Below are 22,755 nucleotides of genomic sequence, written 5' to 3'. Positions count from 1 at the left end.
GATTATCCTGCCTCAGCCTCCCGAGTAGCTGGGATTTCAGGCATGCACCACCACGCCTGGCTAATTTTATATTTTCAGTAGAGACGGGGTTTCACCACGTTGGTCAGGCTGGTCTCAAACTTCTGACCTCAGGTGATCCGCCCACCCCGGCTTCCTGAAGTGCTGGTATTATAGGCATGAGCCACTGTGCCTGGCCGCTGTGTTTTTTTAACTTACAAAAAAAAAAAAGTTTGTTGGCTTGTATGGGCATAGTTTATGGTGTCCCAAAACAATGACAGTAGTAACACTAAAGACACTCATCATAGATCACCATTGTAGATATAATAATAATGAAAATGTTTGAAATATTGCGAACCTTATCAAAATGTGAGAGAAGAAGTCTTCAGACGATCAAACTTCTCCAAGCTAAAGGAGGAAGTTCGAACCCATCGCAAAGAAGCTAAAAACCTTGAAAAAAGATTAGATGAATGGCTAACTAAAATAACCAGCGTAGTGAAGTCCTTAAATGACCTGATGGAGCTGAAAACCATGGCATGGGAACTACGTGACAGATGCACAAGCTTCAGTAGCCGATATGATCAAGTGGAAGAAAGGGTATCAGCGACTGAAGATCAAATGAATGAAATGAAGCGAGAAGAGAAGTTCAGAGAAAAAAAGAGTAAAAGGAAACGAACAAAACGTCCAAGAAATGTGGGACTATGTGAAAAGAACAAATCTACGTCTGATTGGTGTACCTGAAAGTGACGGGGAGAATGGAACCAAGTTGGAAAACACTGCAGGGTATTATCCAGGAGAAGTTCCCCAACCTAGCAAGGCAGGCCAACATTCAAATTCAGGAAATACAGAGAACGCCACAAAGATACCCCTCGAGAAGAGCAACTCCAAGCGAGACACATAATAGTCAGATGCACCAAAGTTGAAATGAAGGAAAAAATGTTAAGGCAGCAGCCAGAGAGAAAGGTCGGGTTACCCACAAAGGGAAGTCCCTCAGACTAACAATGGATCTCTTAGCAGAAACTCTATGAGCCAGAAGAGAGTGGGGGCCAGTATTCAACATTCTTAAAGAAAAGAATTTTCAACCCAGAATTTCATAGCCAGCCAAACTAAGCTTCATAAGTGAAGGAGAAATAGAACCCTTTATAGACAAGCAAATGCTGAGAGATTTTGTCACCACCAGGCCTGCCCTACAAGAGCTCCTGAAGGAAGCACTAAACATAGAAAGGAACAACCAGTACCAACCACTGCAAAAACAGGCCAAATTGTAAAGACTGTCCTTGGTAGGAAGAAACTGCATCAACTAATGAGCAAAATAACCAGCTAACATCATTATGACAGGATTCACACGTAACAATATTAACCTTAAATGTAAATGGGCTGAATGCTCCAGTGAAGAGACACAGACTGGCAAAGTGGATAAAGAGTCAAGACCCATCAGTGTCTGTATTCAGGAGACCCATCTCATGTGCAGAGACACACATAGGCTCAAAATAAAGGGATGGAGGAAGATCTACCAAGCAAATGGAAAATAAAAAAAGGCAGGGGTTGCAATCCTGGTCTCTGATAAAACAGACTTGCAGCCAACAAAGATCAAAAGAGATAAAGAAGGCCATTACATAATGGTAAAGGGATCAATTCAACAAGAAGAGCTAACTATCCTAAATATATATGCACCCAATACAGGAGCACCTAGATTCATAAAGCAAGTCCTTAGAGACCTACAAAGAGACTTAGACTCCCACACAATAATAATGGGAGACCTTAACACTCCACTGTCAACGTTAGACAGATCAACGAGACAGAAAGTTAAAAAGAATATCCAGGAATTGAACTCACTTCTGCACCAAGTGGACCTAATAGACATATACAGAACTGTCCACACCAAATCAACAGAATATACATTCTTCTCAGCACCACATTGCACTTACTCCAAAATTGACCACATAGTTGGAAGTAAAGCACTCCTCACCAAATGTAAAAGAACAGAAATTTTAACAAACTGTCTCAGACCACAGTGCAATCAAACTAGAACTAAGGATTAAGAAACTCAATCAAAACCACTCAACTACATGGAAACTGAACAATCTACTCCTGAATGATTACTGGGTATATAACGAAATAAAGGCAGAAATAAAGATGTTATTTGAAACCAATGAGAACAGAGACACAACATACCAGAATCTCTGGGACACATTTAAAGCAATGTGTAGAGGGAAATTTATAGCACTGAATGCCTACAAGAGAAAGCAGGAAAGATCTAAAATTGACACCCTAACATCACAATTAAAAGAACTAGAGAAGCAAGAGCAAACACATTCAAAAGCTAGCAGAAGGCAAGAAATAACTAAGATCAGAACAGAACGGAAGGAGAGACACAAAAAACCCTTCAAAAAATCAATGAATCCAGGAGCTGGTTTTTGGAAAAGATAGACTGCTAGCAAGACTAATAAAGAAGAAAAGAGAGAAGAATCAAATAGATGCAAAATGTGAAACAGATATGAAGTAAGCACATGCTGTTGAAACAAAGACTTGCTCAATGCAGGGTTTCCATAAACCCTCAACTTGTAAAAAGTACAATACCTCCAAAGTGTGGTTAACTATAGTGCTATAAAACCAGGTATGCCAGCCGGGTGCGGTGGCTCACACCTGTAATCCCAGCACTTTGGGAGGCCGAGGTGGGGAGATCACGAGGTCTGAGATCAAGACCATCCTGGCTAACACGGTGAAACCCTGTTTCCACTAAAAATAAAAAAAAAATTAGCTGGGCATGGTGGCGCGTGCCTGTAATCCCAGCTACTCAGGAGGCTAAGGCAGGAGAATGGCTTGAACCCTGGAGGCAGAGGTTGCAGTGAGCCAAGATCACACTATGGTACACCAGCCTGGTGACAGAGCAAGGCTCTGTCTCAAAAAAAAAAAAAAAAAGAAAAAAAAAAAAAAAAAGAAAAAGGATATGCCATGTATAATTACAGTGGTCTCCCTTTATCCATGTTTTCACATTTTGCAGTTTCTAGTACCTGTAGTCAACCATGTTGTGAAAGTATTAAATGGAAAACTCCTGAAATAAACGTAAGTTTTAAGTTGCACACTATTCTGAATAGCATCATGACATCTCATGCTGTTCTGCTCTATCGTGCCCTGGTGGTGAATCATCCCCTTCTCCAGCATAACCACACTATGTATGCACTACCTGCCTGTTAGTAGCTGTCTTGATTATCAGGTAGACTGTCATGGTATCTGTCATGGTATCTCAGTGCTTGTGTTTAAGTAATCCTATTTTACTTAATAATGGCCCCAAAGCACAAACATAGTGATGCTGACATAGTGTTAAAATTGTTCTGTTAACTATTGTTGTTAATCTTCTACTGTGTCGGATTTATAAATTAGGAAATCTGTATAGGAAGAGCACAGTGTATATAGAGTTCAGTACTATCCATGATTTCGGGCTTCTGCTGGGAGTCTTGAAATGTATCCCCCAAGGATAATGGGGGACTACTGTATATCATTGTGTGATCATAGATTTATAGAATGTTAGCAGTCACTGGTCTAAGCTCACTTTATTTTAATGGGTGACAAAACCCAGTTGCGAGGTCCCACATTCAAACTAAGCCTTTCTTCCCAGGTCATTGCTCTTAACACTACCCCTGTAGCAACTGTTTTTACCCTGAAGACAGAATTATAAAGGAGTTTACAACAGTGGGAGGAATATGTGTTGGACATTAGAAATTTATGATTACAAGGGCAATGAAATATGATACACAAGAAGCAATAGAATCTCTGGTTATTGTAGAACAGGAATACTTTAAGTCTTTTTGGGGCAGAGATAGAAAAGATGTACTCTTGAGTTCCCTTCTGTTTTTCTGCTGGGGGTTATAACCACAGAATTTTCTTTTGCAAACTCTGGTCAGTCTTGTATTTTGTGATGAATAATTAAAATAGGAAATGGATATTTTGAACTTTGAACTTCACTTGTCAGTGAGCATTGGACTGGGAATAAGGAAAGCAGTTTATTTTCTGCCGTCACCTTTCAACCATTCCTTATCTAGTTTCATTGTAGGTGTGGTATCCTGACTCTTTCACGAACTCCCTGAGAATGGCCTAGTTGATTGATGTAAGGTATAAAATGTTTGGAATTTGAACAAGTGAAAGATGTTGAAGTACAAATGACATTTAAAAAATATGTCAGTGACATTATGTATACATTAAAATTTTTCTTGTATGTGCATATTGCTAGATACTGCTTTCTCCTCCTCCATATTTTGTAGATGTTCTGTTGGTATTTTTATCTTTCCTGAATGACATGAACAGAAATGTTGCATCGTGTAGAAGTCTTTTTTATTTTTATTTTTATTTTTTTTTGATATGAAGTCTCACTTTGTTGCCCAGGCTGGAGTGCAGTGGTACAATCTTGGCTCACTGCAAGCTCTGCCTCCCGGGTTCATGCCATTCTCCTGCCTCAGCCTGGCAAGTAGCTGGGACTACAGGTGCCTGCCACCACGCCCGGCTAATTTTTTGTATTTTTAGTAGAGATGGGGTTTCACCATGTTAGCCAGGATGGTCTCGATCTCCTGACCTCATGATCCTCCCGCCTCGGCCTCCCAAAATGCTGGGATTACAGGTGTGAGCCACCGTGCCTGGCCTGTGTAGATGTCTTTGCTTGGATATCCTCCAGCTTCTATAAGTGCCTTGTGCTTGTCTTTGTCAGCTATACAGCTTCTTTTCTAGCCTGTTTAACCTTGTAGTTTGAACCCTTGTAACTCTATCATCTCCCAGGTTTATGACACATTTTCTGACAAAGATCTAATAATAATACTTCAGGTTACTTTTCATCTTTCACTAAAATTATCATGCCTTTGATTTAATTTACCATAAATATAGATAAAAGAATGCCTCTCTCTGCAAGCCTGAATTATCTTAATGAGAGTCGATGAGTGGATGAAGCAAAAATATTTGCCACTTGGGTAGGACAGGTGAATATTTAATTATTTTGACACACTTTGGGAAAAGTACTCTAAGCTCCATAAGTGTTGTTGTTCCCCCAACCCCACCTATTTTCAAAAGCAACATTGATAGCAAGAAGAAAAATAAGGCCAGAGAATAACTCATTGTTATCTCTCTTAAATTTGTCATTCTCAGTTTAATTCTCAGGTAATTGCTCTCATACTAGATGGTTAAGAAAGTTTTCTGTGTGTTTTCAAAACATGAAAAATGCCCTTTTTTTTTTTTTTTTTTTTTTGGAGACAGAGTCTCTGTCGCCCAGGCTGGAGTGCAGTGGCGCAATCTTGGCTCACTGCAAACTCCAACTCTGGTTCAAGTGATTCTTCTGCCTCAGCCTCCTGAGTAGCTGAGATTACAGGCGTGCGCCACCATGCCTAGTTAATTTTTGTATTTTTAGTAGAGACGGGGTTTCACCATGTTGGCCAGGACGGTCTCAATCTCCTCACCTCATGATCCGCCTGCCTTGGCCTCCCAAAGTGCTGGGATTATAGTTGTGAGCCACCTCGCCGGGCCAAGAGATCTTATATATATGTTCACCCATTTTGTCCTGATGGTAACTGCATGTATATTTAAAGGTCATAGATTATATAAAATTATATGTAATTTGTATATGCTCCTAATATAAATTTTAAAATGTTAGTTTTTCCACATTTATGAACAGATTTAAATTCTCCATGCTGCACAGACATTGGACTCAATATTTACCAAATTATTATTTAATATTTACCAAGCCATTTTAAAAGTTATTGACCATGGTTTTTCAGAAGATATCATATTCATTTTATTTTTCGGCCTCCAAGTTGTTTGAGATAAAGCACTTTGAAATCTGTAAATGTTATGATCACTGGAAAATTTATCCCAAGCCACAAGAATTCGTTCATGTAACATTAGGAGAGTTGTCATCATCTTGACGTCATTTATTATCTTCTTCACATTTCAAGGCTGTTACTGCACTGCTTTCTAGAAGATCTTCAGAGGCCTTCTTCAGTGGCAGCTACTATTTGTAATCACTCTCTAGAAATAAGTATTAAATCTGTGTTTAAAACTGTATCCTCCTTTTTATAAAACTAATTTGTTGTGGTAACCATGACAAAGTATCCAATATTAGAGTTGGCTTGACATCCTTCCATACCTCGGTATGTCTGACTAGTGTCTCTGACTAGTGATGAGAACTTCACTGTCTCAGCCTTTCACAGACTCTAACTGGAGAGATGCCTCTGGGACTGTGACTCTATATTCCTTTTTTGAAATCCCAAACACCATTCATTTCCCTGGGCATGACTGCATGCTTGGATTTCTCTTTCTCACTTCCAGGTTGTTTTTGAAGCCTTTTTTTTTTTTTTTTTTGGCCCTTGTTAGTACTTACTATAAAATAATTGGTGTCTGCCTCAAAAGTAAGGATTTAATTGTAAAGCAGTTCCTTCTTTCTGAAAGATAACTTTAGGGAAGAAAACCTTATCTTACATTTGGGGATATATAGTGGGACAGCTGCAATCATTGATATATATTGGGTGTGTTAGAGTTGATAGCCTCATTAAGTTTCTCGTATGTGGAAAAATTATTTGGCATTTTAATTCACTTCATTGTATTTTTTTCTCCTTTTCTACAGGGGCTTTCATTTGTATATTTTAATTTTTCTTCTTCTTCTTTTGACTAGTTTATTGATGGCCATGCCTCATCTTGTCTGTAATTGTTAGATGGTGCCGGACTAAACTTTTAGTAATATATACAGGGCCACAGATGATAATGTGACTAGTTTTACATCTATACACTATAACTTTTAGTGCAAATACTTGAAACACACAAAAATCGAGGCATTTTGCTCTGCTGTCCTTGAATTTAAAACCACTGCTAATTACAATAACCCACTTGGGATCTAAATTGTTACATTAAAATTAGTTTTTAAAGTGAGCAGGATCCATATTGTTATATTATAGAAACTAACACCCTTATTAACAGCTCCATCATTGTAATATTTCCTTAAAAAGAAAATTTGCAGACATGGTCTGAACGATTTAGAGTGATGTGTAACAGTTTGGACAGGCTGGTTGCACCGTTGAAAGCCTCCTTTGTCATTGCCAGCTAGAATGTCATCTGTTTGAACTGGTCTTTTTCTTGTTTGCCTAGGGTGAGTAGAGAGTGATGATTTAGTAGAGCTGTTGGCTGCTTCCTGGCTGCCATAGGAAGTTAGTTTTTCTGGCTATATGTGTATGAGGCGGGAAGCAGATTGTTAGTAGTCTTTAATCTAATTTTACCTCTAAGAAAACGAGGATGATATTTAGTATGTAGTAGGTATTGTGGTTTGTTTTTTCCTTCCTTTCCTTTACCACCCCACTACTCGCCCCCTTCTTCTCTTTGTCCTCTTACCCTTCCCTCCCCTTTCCTCCTTTGTCTGGACTATTACAAGAGGTTGAATTCAGAAATGTGACTAGTTTTTGCAGATTGTGTTTTTACAGACTAGTTTTTAGAAATGTGACAGTTTTTGCAGATTGATTCCCTTCATTGAAGAAGGAACTTTCTTTGTAGTCTAGATTTTTTTAGTTTTATGATACATGTCTAGTCTGGAGAAGTTCAGGGACCATAGGACTGGAAGGGCTTGGTATACTTATGTGCTGGTACTGATTTTTCTTTATACTTTTCTTTATTTTTCTTGTGCCCTAGGTTTTTCATTCCAGTTGGGTAAAAAAAAAAAAAAAAAAAAAAAAGGTTGTTGAGGAACATTGATATGGTGACAGAGTTTTTTAAAATTTCTATATTTATATTAAAATAGTTTTTTTGCATGTGTGTGTTTCTCCGAGTGGGGAGAGATAGTAGTCTTGTGTATGTGTCAGGAAAATACTATAAATAAGATGTTTCTAGAATTGCCAGAAATTAGGACTGTTACTTTAATTCCCCAAGACGAATTAGCATGAAGGCTAATTTATTTGTCATTAAAACATTGATATCCTTCAAAATTGAAAAAAAAATTCGAAGAAACATTTAACAATATAATCATTTCTGCCATCAAGTAAAAATTAAAAAGTACAAACAGTGTTGGCCAGGTACAATGGCTCATACCTGTCATCCCAGCACTTTGGGAGGCTGAGGCAGGTGGATTGCTTGAGCTCACTAGTCAGAGACCTGCTTGGCAACATGGTAAAACCCCATCTCTACAAACACACACAAACACACACACACACACACACACACACATTAGCTGGGTGTGGTGGCATGCACCTGTAGTCCCAGTTACTCAGGAGGCTGAGGTGGGAGGATGGCTTGAGCCCAGGAGGCGGAGGTTGCAGTGAGCTGAGATCACACCACTGCACTCCAGCCTGGGCAGTAGAGCCAGGCCTTGTCTCATAAAATAAAATAAAATAAATAAAATGTTGTTGGCAAAGATGTGTTGAAAATAGTATGTAGAACTTACCTGGAAGGTAATTTTGCAATACTTACCAAAATCATACTTTTTTGTCTAGTAAGGTCTCCTTCTCACAATCAGTGTTAAAGCCATTCAGATACAGATTTATGATTAAAGGTTTAAGTCCCAAAATGCTCATTATAGAAATATTTATAATAGAAAAAATTGGGGAAAAATGATTATACATCCAACAGTAGTAAGGGTGTGACTAAATTATAGTATTAGTATGTAATGGATTGTTACAGAGCAACAAATATGTTCTTGAAGAATAAGCAGTATAAATATTAAATGTAAATGTAAATTGAAAAAATGGTATCTGTAGATTTTCATTATGCATTTCTTTATGAAATTTTTATATATACACAAAAGAAAATAGTCATGCATTGCTTCATGATGGGGACATAGTCTGTTAGTCGGTTTCATTGTGGAAACAGTGTTGAACATCATAGAGTGCTGTTAGTGGGTTTCATTGCGGAAACAATGTTGAACATCATAGAGTGTCCTTACACAAACCTAGGTGGTATAGCCTACTCTACACCTACACTATATGGTGTAGCCTGTTGCTCCTAGGCTGCAAACCTGTAGGACATGTTACTATATTGAATACTATAGGCAGTTGTATTTGTGTATCTAAACATAGAAAAGGTATGGTAAAAATATGGCATGAAAGATAAAGTATACAGCTGTCCCAGGCACTTACCATGAATGGAGCTTGCAAGACTGGAAATTGCTCTGGATGAGTCAGTGAATGAGTAGTGAGTGAATGTGAGGGTCCTAGGACATTATGTTACTGTAGATGTTGCAAACACTGTACACTTAGGCTACCCTAAGTTTATTTTTTAAATTTTCTTTAATAATAAATTAGCTTTAGCTTACTATAACTTTTTTACCTTATAAACTTAAAAAAATTTTAAACTTAAGACTCTTTTGTAATCACACTTAGCTTAAAACACAAACATATAGTTACACAAAAATATTTTCATTATATCCTTATTCTATAAGTTTTCTTTATTGATTGCTTGACAGAGTTTCACTGTGTTGCCCAGGCTGGACTGAAAAGTCCTGGGCTCAAGTGATCCTTCTTTCTCAGCCTCCTGAGTAGCTGGGACTACAACAGGTGCATGCCACCAGGCCTGGCACCTTTATTTAAACAATATTTTATTTTTTGCTTCTAAAGCTTTTTAATTAGGCCCCAACATACAGACATGCACACAATTAGCCTAGGCCGGCACAGAGTCAGGAGCATCAGTCTTCTGCTTCCACATCTTTTCCCACGGGAAGGTCTTCAGGCGTAGTGACTGGTGTGGAGCTGTCATCTCCATGATAACAACGCCTTCTTCTGGATACCTCCTGAAAGAGCTGCCTGAGGCTGCTTTACAATTAACAACTGCTTCTTCCTCTTCTGTTTTTAGTGAACAGAAGAATTAAACAGTCTAAAATAATGATACAAAGTATAGTAAATACACAAACCAATCACATAGTTGTTTATCATTTTTTATCAAGTATTATGTACTGTACATAATTGTATGTACTAGACTTTTATATGACTGGCAGCACAGTCCGTTTGTTTACTGTGTTGCTCTAACACTACAGCAATGATGCCACTAGGTGATAGGACGTTTTTGGCTGCACTATAATCTTATGGAACTTCCATTGTGTATGTGATCTGTCATTGATGAAAGTATCATTATGCAGTACATGACTGTATGTAATGTGTATATATGGTATGAAGCATAATAAAATGAACACCTATGAACATACCATATAACAACCAATACTGTAAATATAATAAATTCTGAATTATGGATATCTATCTAAAAAGATAAGTATTTCTTATTTTGGGGAATTATAAATGAGTTTGTTTTTTTGTTTTTTTCTGCATTCTGTTCAAGGGGTATGTATTTTCAAAACCAGAACATACTATTAAACATTATTTATTAGAAAAAGAAAAAAATTTAAGCAGATTTCTCACTGTATCTCATTAGAAAGAAACTTTTAAAAGTGTTTGCCACCTGTTATCTCCTGAGTGACAGATCATGGCCAGATACATAGGGTGACGTTGTCTACCAGCCATAGGTAATGCATTGTGGCAGAGCTCCAGAAAGATGACAGGCTGACAGCCACAGGAATTGTGGAGAACCTGTCTTCTAGCTGGTGTTTGACCTCTACATAATACATTTCAAATATCTACTTAGGTGTTGTTGTTGTTGTTGTTGTTTTTTAATGGTTCAGGCCTGCAAAAGAGATTTCATTTCTTCATTTAACAAGCATTTATTGGGTATCTGTTAAATACCAACCAAGAGTGACCAAAGGAGTCTTTACTCTTATGGCACTTACATTCTAGTGGTGAAAGATAGCAGGCAAACAGGCATGTGGTGAGCTATCAAAGAATGATGTGTTGTGAAAGAAGAAAACAGGAAGAGGAACTGATTTAAATTGGGTAGTCAGGCCACAGGAGTTGTGGCTCACACCTGTAATACCAGCACTTTGGGAGGCTGAAGTGGAAGGATCACTTGAGCTGAGGAGTTTGAGATCAGCCTGGGCAGCAAAGCAAGACCCCATCTTTAAAAAAAATAATGGACTAATGCGTGCCTAGAGTCTTATCTACTTGGAAGGCTATAGCGGGAGGATGGCTTGAGCCTAGGAGGTCAAGGCTGCAGTGAGCTATGATTGTGCCACTGCGCTCTGGCCTGGGCAATAAAATGAGACCCAGTCTCAAAAAAACAAAAAATAAAAAAATAAATTGGGTTGTCAAGGGAAGGCAACTGAGGAGGTTTGAACTAGATTATGAGTAACAAGAAAGAGACAGCATTACAGTGATTTGGAGGTAGAGAGAACAACATGGGCACGAGCCCTGCAGCACAGTTGGGGAACAGAGAAAAGGCAAGTGTGGTTGAAATGTGGTGAGTGAGGGGGCAGAATGATAGGAAGAGGGGAAGTAGGCAGAGTCAGATCACAAGGAGATTTCCAGGCTTTTTGTTTTGTTTTGTTTTTAAACTTTCTCCAGGTAAAAAGTTTGGATTTTATACTCAATAGCAAATTGTTGGATAGTGTTAAGCAAGAAAATAACATGCTCCAACTTGTTTTAAAAGATGACCATGGCTGCTTCGTGGAAAAGTCAATTGTATAAGGTCAAGAGTGGAAATGAGAAGACCAATAAAAAGCTATTTACAGTGGCCTAGGTGAGTGTTAATGGTGGCTGTCATAGAAGCATTGAGGAAGGAGAGGAATACATAGATTTGAGGTCTATTTGTAAGTAGAACTAATGCATCTTGCTGAGTGTTGTATCTGTGAGACTACAGGAAGGATGGTAATCAAAAATGGTTTCTGCCAGGTGCAGTGGCTCATGCCTGTAATCCCAGCACTTTGGGAGGCCGAGGCAGGCAGATCACCTGAGGTCAGGAGTTTGAGAGCAGCCTGGCCAACATGGTGAAAACCTGCCTCTACTAAAAATACAAAAATTAGCCAGGTGTGGTGGCAGGCGCCTGTAATCCCAGCTATCCGGGAAGCTGAGGCTGAAGAATTGCTTGAACCCAGGAGGCAGAGGTTGCAGCGAGCCGAAATCATGCTATACTCCAGCCTGGGCGACAGAGCTAGACTCTGTCTCCAAAAGAAAAAAAGGTTTCTAGAATTTTGATCTGAGCAACTGGGAAGAAGGTTTCCCATTTATAGAGTGGAAAAGATGGGTCAGGCAAATTTGTGGGAAATATTGAGAATTCTAATTTGAAATACTAAGTGTGAGCCACATGTTGAGATGTCAAATAAGCAGTTAGATATGTGAGTTTGGAGCAAGGTAAAGAGATTTGGGATTGAAGGTAAACATTTGTGCATCTTTTGTGTATAGATACAGTATTTTAAAACCACGAGAGTGTGGGAGGTCACTACTAAATGAGAAGTAGAGGTAATGAAGACTGAGTTTCTGGACCTCCAGTTAAGGGTCTTTGCAGGGGAGGAGCAGCAGCAAAGGTGGCTAAATGGGAGCTGTTGTGGGGGAAGAGGGTTGTTTGATCTGGGATTTGAGTGACATGAAGGGATTTGAGTGACATGAAGAGTGTTCCGGAAAGAAGGATGGATCTGGCTGAATGCTACTGAGAGGGAATATGCTATGATCGAATACATACCCTTGTATATTAGTTTTCTGAGGCTATTGTAACAAATTACCACAAAGTTGGTGACTTAGAATAATAGAAATTTATTTTCTCAAAGTTCTGGAGGCTAGAAGTCCAAGATCTGGGAGGGCTTCCTTCCTTCCAAGGTGGCCCTGAGGGAGAATCCATTCCTCACCTCTTCCAGCTTCTGGGGGCTGCCCCAGCATTCATGGGCTTGTAACCCTGTTACTCCAGCTTCTGCCTCCATCTTCACGTAGCTGTTTACTCTGGGTGTCTTTCTGAATTCCCTTTGCTACTCCCTTATAAAAATGTTCTTTGACTCTCTCTCTTGTGATGTCATTTAGGGTTCACCTGGATAATCCAGGGTAATCTCATCTCAAAATCATTAATTAATTTGGAAAGGACCCTCCACCCCCCAAGTAAGGTAACTTCAGGATTAAGACTCGATATCTTTGGGTAGCCGTTATTCAGCCTACTACCCCTTGGTTTTAGAAACGTGGTATCCATTGGAGAGCCCCATAAGAGTAGTTTCAGTGGAGCAGTGAAGCTTTACCTTTCATGCTTACTGTCACAAACAGAGCTCTGTTGTCTGTTCCAAGACCACGCAAGTTGATTACATACATTTTCTTAGGTAGTGAGTAGTTGTATGCCTGTGGTTAGCTTCAAGTTTCACATGTTCAACATGAGAAAGGATCAGAGTTCCCAGAAGTCTCTGCCAGTTCCTTTGGATTCAGTGTTCTTGACCCAGGTGATCCAAGCTGGCATTGTTTAGAAGTGACCATTATCTCAATAGCCAAAATCTGGTTTATTTTAGATTTAAAACATCTCCATTTTGAGTAATAATATCAGTAGCTATATTATTTCTTTTATAACCTGATTGACAACCATGTTGCTGAAAAATTTCTATCCAGAATGTGTAATGGATGTCATTTAGGTAATATATAGGTATGGTGGGCATTTTAAATACATAGACTATCTGAAGAGAGATCAAGGGACTCTGAGAAAAATGCCATTTTGCCAATTTTAAAAAAAATTTTTTTACCATGTTTCTGAAACTCAGATGTTAAAACTGGCACACTTGTTGCCAGGTTGTTCTCTGAAGGCTTTCCATGATTCCTGCTGGACAATTGGGAGTAGCAGAGGTTATATGAGTTATATCTGGCTTTTTGTAACATTGCGTGGACAAGAGGTAGTGACCACATTAGAAGGGCACCTGCTTCTTTGGTGGGGAATTCTGGCCCCTTCAGAGAAGTTGAGTGGAGATGAGAGGGGAGGGGACAATCACAATATTCTGGCAATAGAGAATGTTCTGCAAACCACAGATGTGTGTATACTGCATCCATACTAGAGAGTCTCTTTAGGATGGAGAGGCGCCCCTAGTTCAAGTTCAATTAGTTAAAACAGGCATGTAGGATTTTCTTCATTCTCAATTCTTCGTTGTGTTGGAACTGAAATGACTGGGAATTTTAGGTTGTTTTCCATATGCCTGGAGGGTCAGGGAGGGCAGGAGTTGTGCTTCTTCCATATGAGAAGCTTACTGTCTCAGGGAGCTGACTTGATTTCCATAGACATTCTCACAAACCACCAGAGTGCTAGTTCTGGACTGGTATATACCCCTCAGCTTCTGTATTGGGGCAGAGGCCTAAGTTTGGCATGATGAATAGAATACAGGTGTTGGAGTTAGACCAGATTAATTCACTTACTAGTTCTGTAATCTTCGGCAAGTTACATACCCTCTTGGGACTTCTGTTTCCTCAGTGGTAAAATGGGGTTGAAGGTATCTGGTATTGTGCCTGCCACATTATGGGCATATAATAAATGTTAGATGCTACCATTAACACATCTCTTTATCCACTTACTCATCTTTTTCACTTATTGATACTTAATTTTCCTCATTGCTCTTGTGTTTATATTAAGCAGGATTCTAAAGGAATATCTACTTGTTTTTTGGGAAAGAAATAATGACTCCCTTTCCCCCATCTTGTGGCAGTTAACTGTTAGGTCTTCAGTTCCAGCACATGCGCAAACAGTCAGCATCAGAGAATACTTTCTGAGGGAGGCTTTCTTTAATTGTAAAACATAGTAAAGAGGGCAAAAGAAGGTTGGCTTATTCTATTTTTAGGGGCAGTTCTGGTCAAAGGCTCAAATATTGGAAATGGAATTGCTGAGGAATGAGGTTTTAAATAGGTCAGCTTGCCTAACATAGAGCATTCCAGGAGGTCTTTGGAAGGGAGAGCTATAAGAATGAGTCCTCTTGAGATAGGATCAGGAAGGGAAACAGCAGTCAGATGAATGTAACAGAAAAGTCATTATTATTATTATTTTTTGGAGACAGAGTTTTGCTCTGTCGCCCAGGCTGGAGTGCAGTGGTGTGATCTCGGCTCACTGCAACCTCTGCGTCCCTAGTTCAAGCGATTCTCATGTCTCAGCCTCCCAAGTAGCTGGGGCTACAGACATGTGCTACCTCTCCCAGCTGATTTTTTCTATCTTTAGTAGAGATGGGGTTTTGTCATGTTGCCCAGGCTGGTCTCGACCTCCTGAGCTCAGGCATTCCGCTCACCCCTCGGCCTCCTGTAGTGTTAGGATAAGAGGTGTGAGCCACTGCGCCTGGCCAGAAAAGTCATTTATTGATTGCCCACCATGTAATCCCTGGGGTGCTATGCTGCCAGGTGCTGTGTTGTGAACAAAGGATGTTGGGTTGGCCTTTGGAGTTTGCTTACACCCAAGGTCAGATATTTTTCTATAGTTCCTAGCTTTGTGACCTAGAACAGGCTGCCCACCTATGTAATGGGGATGAGACTGTATGTCTTTGATTTTTAAGATCGGCCCCCCCCCCAGTTGAATAATACCTTGGCAGAGGAGGGGGTAACATAGTGTTCCATTATTGGAACACTAAGCATGTGGGAATTATTTATATCTTGCTCAAGGTCATTGCCCTGGTCTCATTGCAAAAATTCAAAAAATTCCAACCTCTGGCATAAACAGGTTAAATTATTCATTGCTTGTAAACAATTCTAAGGTATTTCCTTGTTACAGAAATGCTAATGTGATTTTTTTAAAAAGTACATTTTAGAAGCAAAACAATATGGTAATACCCATCTTAGTGATGTTGGGATGATTAATAAGATAATGTATGTGAAATGCCCATCCAAGTTAGTATTCAGTGAATTGTAGCTATTATTAATGGATGAAAGGACATGAAAAATAATTTGGAGTATCTGAAGAGAGAATTTTAAACAAGAAGGTCATAATGTGACTAGGATCTGAAATAGGGAAGATTAAAGTTCAACTAATGTTATAGAGATAAATGACTGTGTATATGAGGAGAAAGTTTTACCCGTTTTCAAAGTCTTTGTTGTTTATAGTGATAACTTCGTATATTTTTCAGTATGAAAAGAGGGAATGTGGTAATCATGTGGTTTAAATGGACTCCCATACCATCTGCTGGGCATTTTAGAATGTTTCTGAACTTGTTGCTATATAAGCTGCTAACATACACAATAAATAAAAGCAAGCATTGGCTAACTTACAGGTAAAAAATAAAAATAAAAAACAAGTTTTTATATTTTTGTTTTTTTATTTTTATTTTGTTGAGGGGGGAGTGGTGGCTAGCTAGGGACTTGTTATTAATTTATCAGTTTATTAGTTCAGTTGCCTGGCCAGAAAGTTCTTTGCCTACATTTCGGACATCTTATGTTTTGATTAGAGTGATATGGAGTTTTTAGCTCTTCTTTCTTTCTTTTCTTTTTGTTTGCCCCAGGTCCAGCAAGACTATGAATCTCTGTTCCAAATGCTTTGCTGGTAAGTGCAGAAAAAGGGTTTTTACATTTACTTTCATTTTTCTTTCTTTTTTTTTTCGGTTGTTTTTAAGACTAAATCATTTGACCCTCCCTTGGATTTATGCATGGGGTTTTGTTTTCTTAGCTTGTGTGAGAAAGCAGTTTCACCTTACCAAGGTGCTTCATATATTTGCCTAGGACGGTTGAAACAGTCTTCCTTGAATGAAATCCTATCTCCTGTGTACTTGCACCAAACAAACTTTCCTTGGTTTACTGTTGTTGGTGTACAGTAGAACTGTAAAAAATGCGTGTATTGTAATAGGGTAGTAGATACTCATTGCTCATCTTGATTTGAATGATTAATGGTTAATGTTGCTTAATCAATGAGAATATAACAGAATATTTTCATGTTGGAGTCAGGAAGAGAATCATGCTGAGTTAGCCCCTCATCAAATCCATCATAGAGGCCGCCATGGTGGCTCACACCTATAATCCCAGCACTTTGGGAGGTAGAGACAGGAGGATTGCTTGAGGCCAGGAGTTTGAGACCAGCCTGGGCAACATGGTGAGACCCCGTCTCTATAAAAACAAAAAAACTCCTGCAGATCCCTCATTGAAATCACCTCGGGTAAGTCATGTAATCTCTTTGGACCTTGGATTCATCATTATAAAATGAAGGACTTGGGCTTGACATGTGCCAAGGTCCTTTTCTAGCCCCAGAGTGGTAATTGGTTAACTTCTAGAATTATGACTCCTTCACAAAGTTGAAACTTTTAGGTGTTTTTTTGTTTTTACTTTTTTAAAAAAGAACTTTATATCTAGCGATCCTATATAAATAAGTCTTTACTAATTAGGATATGTTTAACTTTCCTTCTTCATTTTGTCAAAGATAAACAAAGCTGCATACTAGCTAAAGTTCTAAGGACAGATTTTAGTCAGTAATACACTTTTGCAATAGGGAAGAGGGTCCAGTATGAAATGAAGTCAATGTCGATTTGCAGAGATGACTGGGAGTTTTAAAGGGAGAATGGCAGGGGACTTGGGGTGGATAAACAGGGGATCTGTAGAGTCAAGGAAGTGAAAAACTTAAAAACATTGGTAAAATATGGTGATTAGGCCAGCTGTGCCTGTTAGCTGCCACTGTGACTGGGGAATAGATACCCTGTTTTTCCTGATGGTTACATTTTAAAGGAATGGCTTTAAAAGACACTCCTGAGTTGTAGGAGTACGGCTCAAAGGGACAGAGGAAGGATTCACAGTTGTAAACCCTTTTTAGTAAATGATCTAAGAGGATGGTTAGGGCCTATCTTCAGATGCTGGCTAGAACAAACAGTAGATTCTTTGGCAGCCTTGAGCTTTGAGAGGCAGACACTTTAAGGGAGGCTAGGGTCATCCTAGGGAGGTAACCTTGAGCTGTTAGAAATGTTAGTGTTTAAAATTAGCCGGACATGGTGGCGCGCACCTGTAGTCCCAGCTACTCGGGAGGCTGAGGCAGGAGAATTGCTTGAACCCGGGAGGCAGAGGTGCAGTGAGCCGAGATCGCGCCACTGCATTCCATCCTGGCAACAGAGCGAGACTCTGTCTCAAATTAAAAAAAAAAAAAAAAAAAAAAGAAATGTTAGTGTTTAAGTCTTTTAATGTGAAAGGAGTGGGTGGACCAAATCATTTGTTTTGAGAGTCCGTAATTTTTAAAGGTCCAGGTTGAGGCCTGGTCCGGAAGAGGGCTCAGAGGAGCCTGGCTAGATTTTTATTAAAGAGATTTTTGTTGTTGTTGTTAATTTTAATCTATTCATTATGCTATTTGGGCAAGGAAGTAATCATAGTGTAAGCTTTAGACCTTTACATTTGGGCCTAAACTAGGGGATACGTGGGAAAGACTTGGGAGAATTGGGGAAGCTGACGGCTCTTACGTGTTCAAAATTTGGAATTTGTCAGATATTTAGGTTTTTAAAAGAAAAGAAATACTGGTGGATTTTTATTCAGCTTTTAACAGTATGTGTGCCATGTTAAAGGACTGTATCAGGCCAGGCACAGTGGCTCATGCCTATAATCCCAGCACTTTGGGAGGCTGAGGTGGGTGGATCACGAGGTCTGGAGAGCGAGACCATCCTGGCCAACATGGTGAAACCCTGTCTCTACAAAAAACACAAAACTTAGCTGGGTGTGGTGGCGCATGCCTGTAATCCCAGCTACTTGGGAGGCTGAGGCAGGAGAATCGCTTGAACGCAGATGGCGGAGGTTGCAGTGAGCCGAGATTGTGCCACTGCACTCCAGCCAGAGCGAGACTCCATCTCAAAAAAAAAAAAAAGGACTGTATTCTGCTTCTTACCTTATGTATCTGTAGTCATAGATATGAAGAAATGCTTCCTCACTGATGAAAAGTTAACTTTATAGTAAAGACTTTGAAAGTAGCAGTGAGACAAAATGTATACAGGTTGAGAACCCCAAATCCCAAGTCTGAAATGCTCCAAAGTGCAAATGTTCCAAAATCTGAGAAAAACAAATCCCAATACTTCTGGTCTCAAGCATTTTGAATTAGGGGTACTCAGCCTGTGTTAGATTGTATATTTGTCCCCACATGGAGACCCCATTGTAATTTAGTAAAGCATGGTTTTGAGAGAAGGCCAGAATAATAAGGCCTTTGAATAATAAGGTGGTTCACATCAAATAATCATAAGGAACTGTCTTGTGCCCCTAAATGAATACAAAGTTAAAAAAAAATTATGAAGTTACAGTTCAGCCATGGTCCTTGTGTTTCTTTGGACTTGTTACAGTTTTACTTTCTGTGTTTATAATTATCTGTCTCTAGTGATCTTTGTCTATTTACATTTTATACAACCTTGCCACTTTTGCTTTTATAAAAATATTAGAAAGACATTTTCAAGTATCTAAAGAAAATATTTGCTTATCTCCTCTATATTTTTTACCCACACACTATTGCTTTCTCCAGTTGCATTTGCGTGGCATGACTAGTTAATATCCTGCCTGCTGAAACAATTTTAAGTTCCTTTAGAAATTCTCTCTCTCTCTCTCTCGTTTAGAAGTGAAGCTTAAACTACACCCGATAGCCTACTACAGTGTTAAAATACATATTAAAAGTCAAGCATAGAGTCTAATGAGTCTAATGAATATTCCTGCCTCTTACAAAAGCAGAAATGATACTGCCTATGGTATTTTTTTTTATTTGAGTGCAAATCCAATTTATGAATTTGTGCATTTGGTTGACCAGTGTTTAATATTTAGGAATAGTTAGTACCTAATTCATGATGACCTCTTGTTCTAGCATATTGAAGGCCAGCTATCATTACAGCAGTGCTTTTCACAGAATGGTTTTGCTGACCTCCTAAATAGAAGTGTGGATGACAGAAGCATCAAAGAGGATGATCACAAGTGGGGAAGGCAGAAATTTTAAAAGAACTGACTGAAGTAACTCCTCTATTAATGTGACATCATCTCTATGCCCCACAAACCCTTAGAAATACTAGTTTTGGGAGAAGAGAGGAGTATGGTGACCAGAAGTAGCTTTATAAGGCAGTGAGTCAGAAGATATGTTTAAGGAATGGAAAGTTGTTGGAGTAGCACTGATAACAGATGCTTATCATAAAGCAAACAATACATGTTTCACAGTATACAAAATGCCACTTGGTTGATGGACTTTTAAATGTGTACATACTTAATTTTTAATAAACCATAGACATGGTATAAACATAGTTTCATTTAAGACTAACTTTTAAGAAATTTGCTATCATATGTGGTTCACATATGATGTACAAGTGTATGGTTGCATGAGATAAAGCTGGAAGATGCCACATAAAAAATTTAATTGTGGTAGTCTCAGAGTAAGAGTAATTGGGGAGCTTTAAATTTGAATTTTCTCTGTATTTTCAGATTTAAGTATTAATGTAATTGCACAAATTACAGATTTTTAAAAAGTGAAGTGAATTTATACAATCTCGAAGTGGTTTGTTTCTTTCTGGAATGAGCAAAATAAAATTAGCTGTAGTCTGCAGCATTGGAAATCTAAATGTTGACATCCAACGTGAGTGATATAACAATGCTGAGCACAGGGTGAAATCGTAGATAAACCAAAATGCTAACATCTTTCTTGAAAGTGACTTGAGTTTCATGATAGTTCCAGAAGAGGATAACAAATTCCCATTTCATACCAAGTAAATTAAAATATTTCCTTACGAACTTGCAACTTAGTGGTTGCAGTTACATACTAATCGCTTTTCTGCTTCCCATTTCCTGTTAGAATACCAGAGTAAAAGTGGTATGATTCTAGTCAGTTTTGAAAAGCGAAGAGTTGTAGGTTACAGCTGAATTTTGAGGCATTACAGTTGAGAGGTGAAGCCGGCTGGGCTTCTGGGATGGGTGGGGACTTGGAGAACTTTTCTGTCTAGCTAAAGGATTGTAAATGCACCAATCAGCACTCTGTGTCTAGCTAAAGGTTTGTAAACGCACCAATCAGCACTCTGTGTCTAGCTAATCGGGTGGGGACTTAGAGAACTTTTCTGTCTAGCTAAAGGATTGTAAACATACCAATCAGCACTCTGTCTCTAGCTAAAGGTTTGTAAAGGCACCAGTCAGCGCTGTGTCAAAATGGAATAATCAGCTGTCTGTAAAATGGAGCAATCAGCAGGATGCGGGTGGGGCCAGACAAAGGAATAAAAGTAGGCCACCCGAACCAGCAGCGGCAACCCGCTCGGGTCCCCTTCCACCTGTGGAAGCTTTGTTCTTTGGCTCTTTGCAATAAATCTTGCTGCTGCTCACTCTTTGGGTCTGCGCCACCTTCGTGAGCTGTAACACTCACCACCAAGGTTTGCAGCTTCACTCCTGAGGCCAGCGAGACCAGGAACCCACTGGGAGGTAGGAACAGCTCCGGTTGGGAGGAACGAACAACTACAGACCCACCGCCTTAAGAGCTGTAACACTCACTGTGAAGGTCTGCATCTTCACTCCTGAAGCCAGCAAGACCACGAACCCACCAGAAGGAAGAAACTCCAAACACGTCGGAACATCAGAAGGAACACACTCCGGATGCACCATCTTTAAGAACTGTAACACTGCGAGGGTCCGTGGCTTCATTCTTGAAGTCAGTGAGACCAAGAAACCACCAATTCCGGACACACAGTAAGAGGAACAGAGTGAGTCTGACAAATTCTTCTTATATATATTTCTTTTAAGAAATGTAGGAACTCCACAGATAATTTAGAAACAAATTACCAATTTTGGTATTGATAATTTTGGGGAAAAAAGCTTCTGAAGATGTAATTAAGTTAAGGATTTCCAGATCAGATAATCTGGGATAATCTGGCCAAGGACACTTATCCTTAGAAGAGACAGAAGAGGGAAAGACAGAGACTCACAGGGGAAAAGGCCATGTGGATCAATACCAAAAATTTTGCAGGATGGTGGAATTTGTAAGCTTGTCATACCTTGATTTTTCAAATTCACCTTTTTCCAAAAGAAAGCAACTGTTGGCCAGGTGCGGTGGCTCATGCCTGTAATCCTAACACTTTGGGAGGCTGAGGCGGGTAGATCATGAGGTCAGGAGATCGAGACCATCCTGGCCAACATGGTGAAACCCCCATCTCTACTAAAAATACAAAAATTAGCCAGGTGTGGTGGCACGTCCTGTAGTTCCAGCTACTTGGGAGGCTGAGGCAGGAGAATCGCTTGAACCAGGGAGTCAGAGGTTGCAGTGAGCCAAGATGGGGCCACTGCACTCCAGCCTAGTGACAGGGCGAGACTCCGTCTCAAAAAAAAAAAAAAAAAAAGCAAAAAAAGCAGTGTTTGAATAGAGTATTTCTGTTTTTGTAATCTTTCTGACTTGGTTGCTTTCGTATACTGTTTGATTTCTTCAAAGCCGAACACCCAAGAGGGATTTCTCAAGTGTAACACACACACATTTTGGTCATGTGTTTGTTAAAAGGGGACAGCTCAACTTACCAGGCTCTACTTAACCATTATGTGTCTGTTGGTAGGTACCTGTTGGATAGTTGGGTGTCTGACATTCAGAATATCCACAAACCCACCTACAAGTAACAAATGTTAATGTTTTGCCTTTTTCCTTATCACATTAAAAAGGGCACTAAAATGTCACAGTTTTCTTTTATCCTATTCATCATCTTCCCGTCTCAGAGACAACTGCTCTCCTTATCCTTGTATTTATACTTTTTATTATGAATGGGCATTTATATAAATATTATGATTCTGTTTTTAAAATGTTTAAATGGTATTTTGTACTAGTCAGTCTACAACTTGTATTCTTTTAAATAATGCTTTTAGAAACTAATCATGTTGACACGTTACTCTTGTTCATTTTAACTATAATATTCCGTTATAATTAATATCTAGATTAACCTAGAACAATCTCCGTTTATGCACTTTGTGCTAGTGAAAATGTTAATAGTACCTCTTTGTACCAAACTGGTACTCTTGTAAGTGTACCAATTTGTTTGATACATTAATT

General features: G+C 39.1%; 1 protein-coding gene across 5 annotated transcripts in view; it reads left to right on the top strand.

Moving 5' to 3' along the window:
- Positions 1–22,755, top strand: part of ZFAND3 (zinc finger AN1-type containing 3) — a 335,788-nt gene that overhangs the window by 96,606 nt on the left and 216,427 nt on the right. For all 5 annotated transcript variants that reach the window (XM_015136279.3, XM_015136278.3, XM_015136277.3 and 2 more), the window contains exon 2: positions 16,262–16,302. In XM_015136279.3, coding sequence (XP_014991765.1) covers positions 16,262–16,302 — 41 coding nt within the window. The remainder of the gene's footprint in view (positions 1–16,261; positions 16,303–22,755) is intronic.

This window comes from Macaca mulatta, chromosome 4 (assembly GCF_049350105.2).
Source record: "Macaca mulatta isolate MMU2019108-1 chromosome 4, T2T-MMU8v2.0, whole genome shotgun sequence".
NCBI classification, from domain to species: Eukaryota; Metazoa; Chordata; class Mammalia; order Primates; family Cercopithecidae; genus Macaca; species Macaca mulatta.
This window is presented reverse-complemented; position numbering and strand designations above follow the sequence as displayed.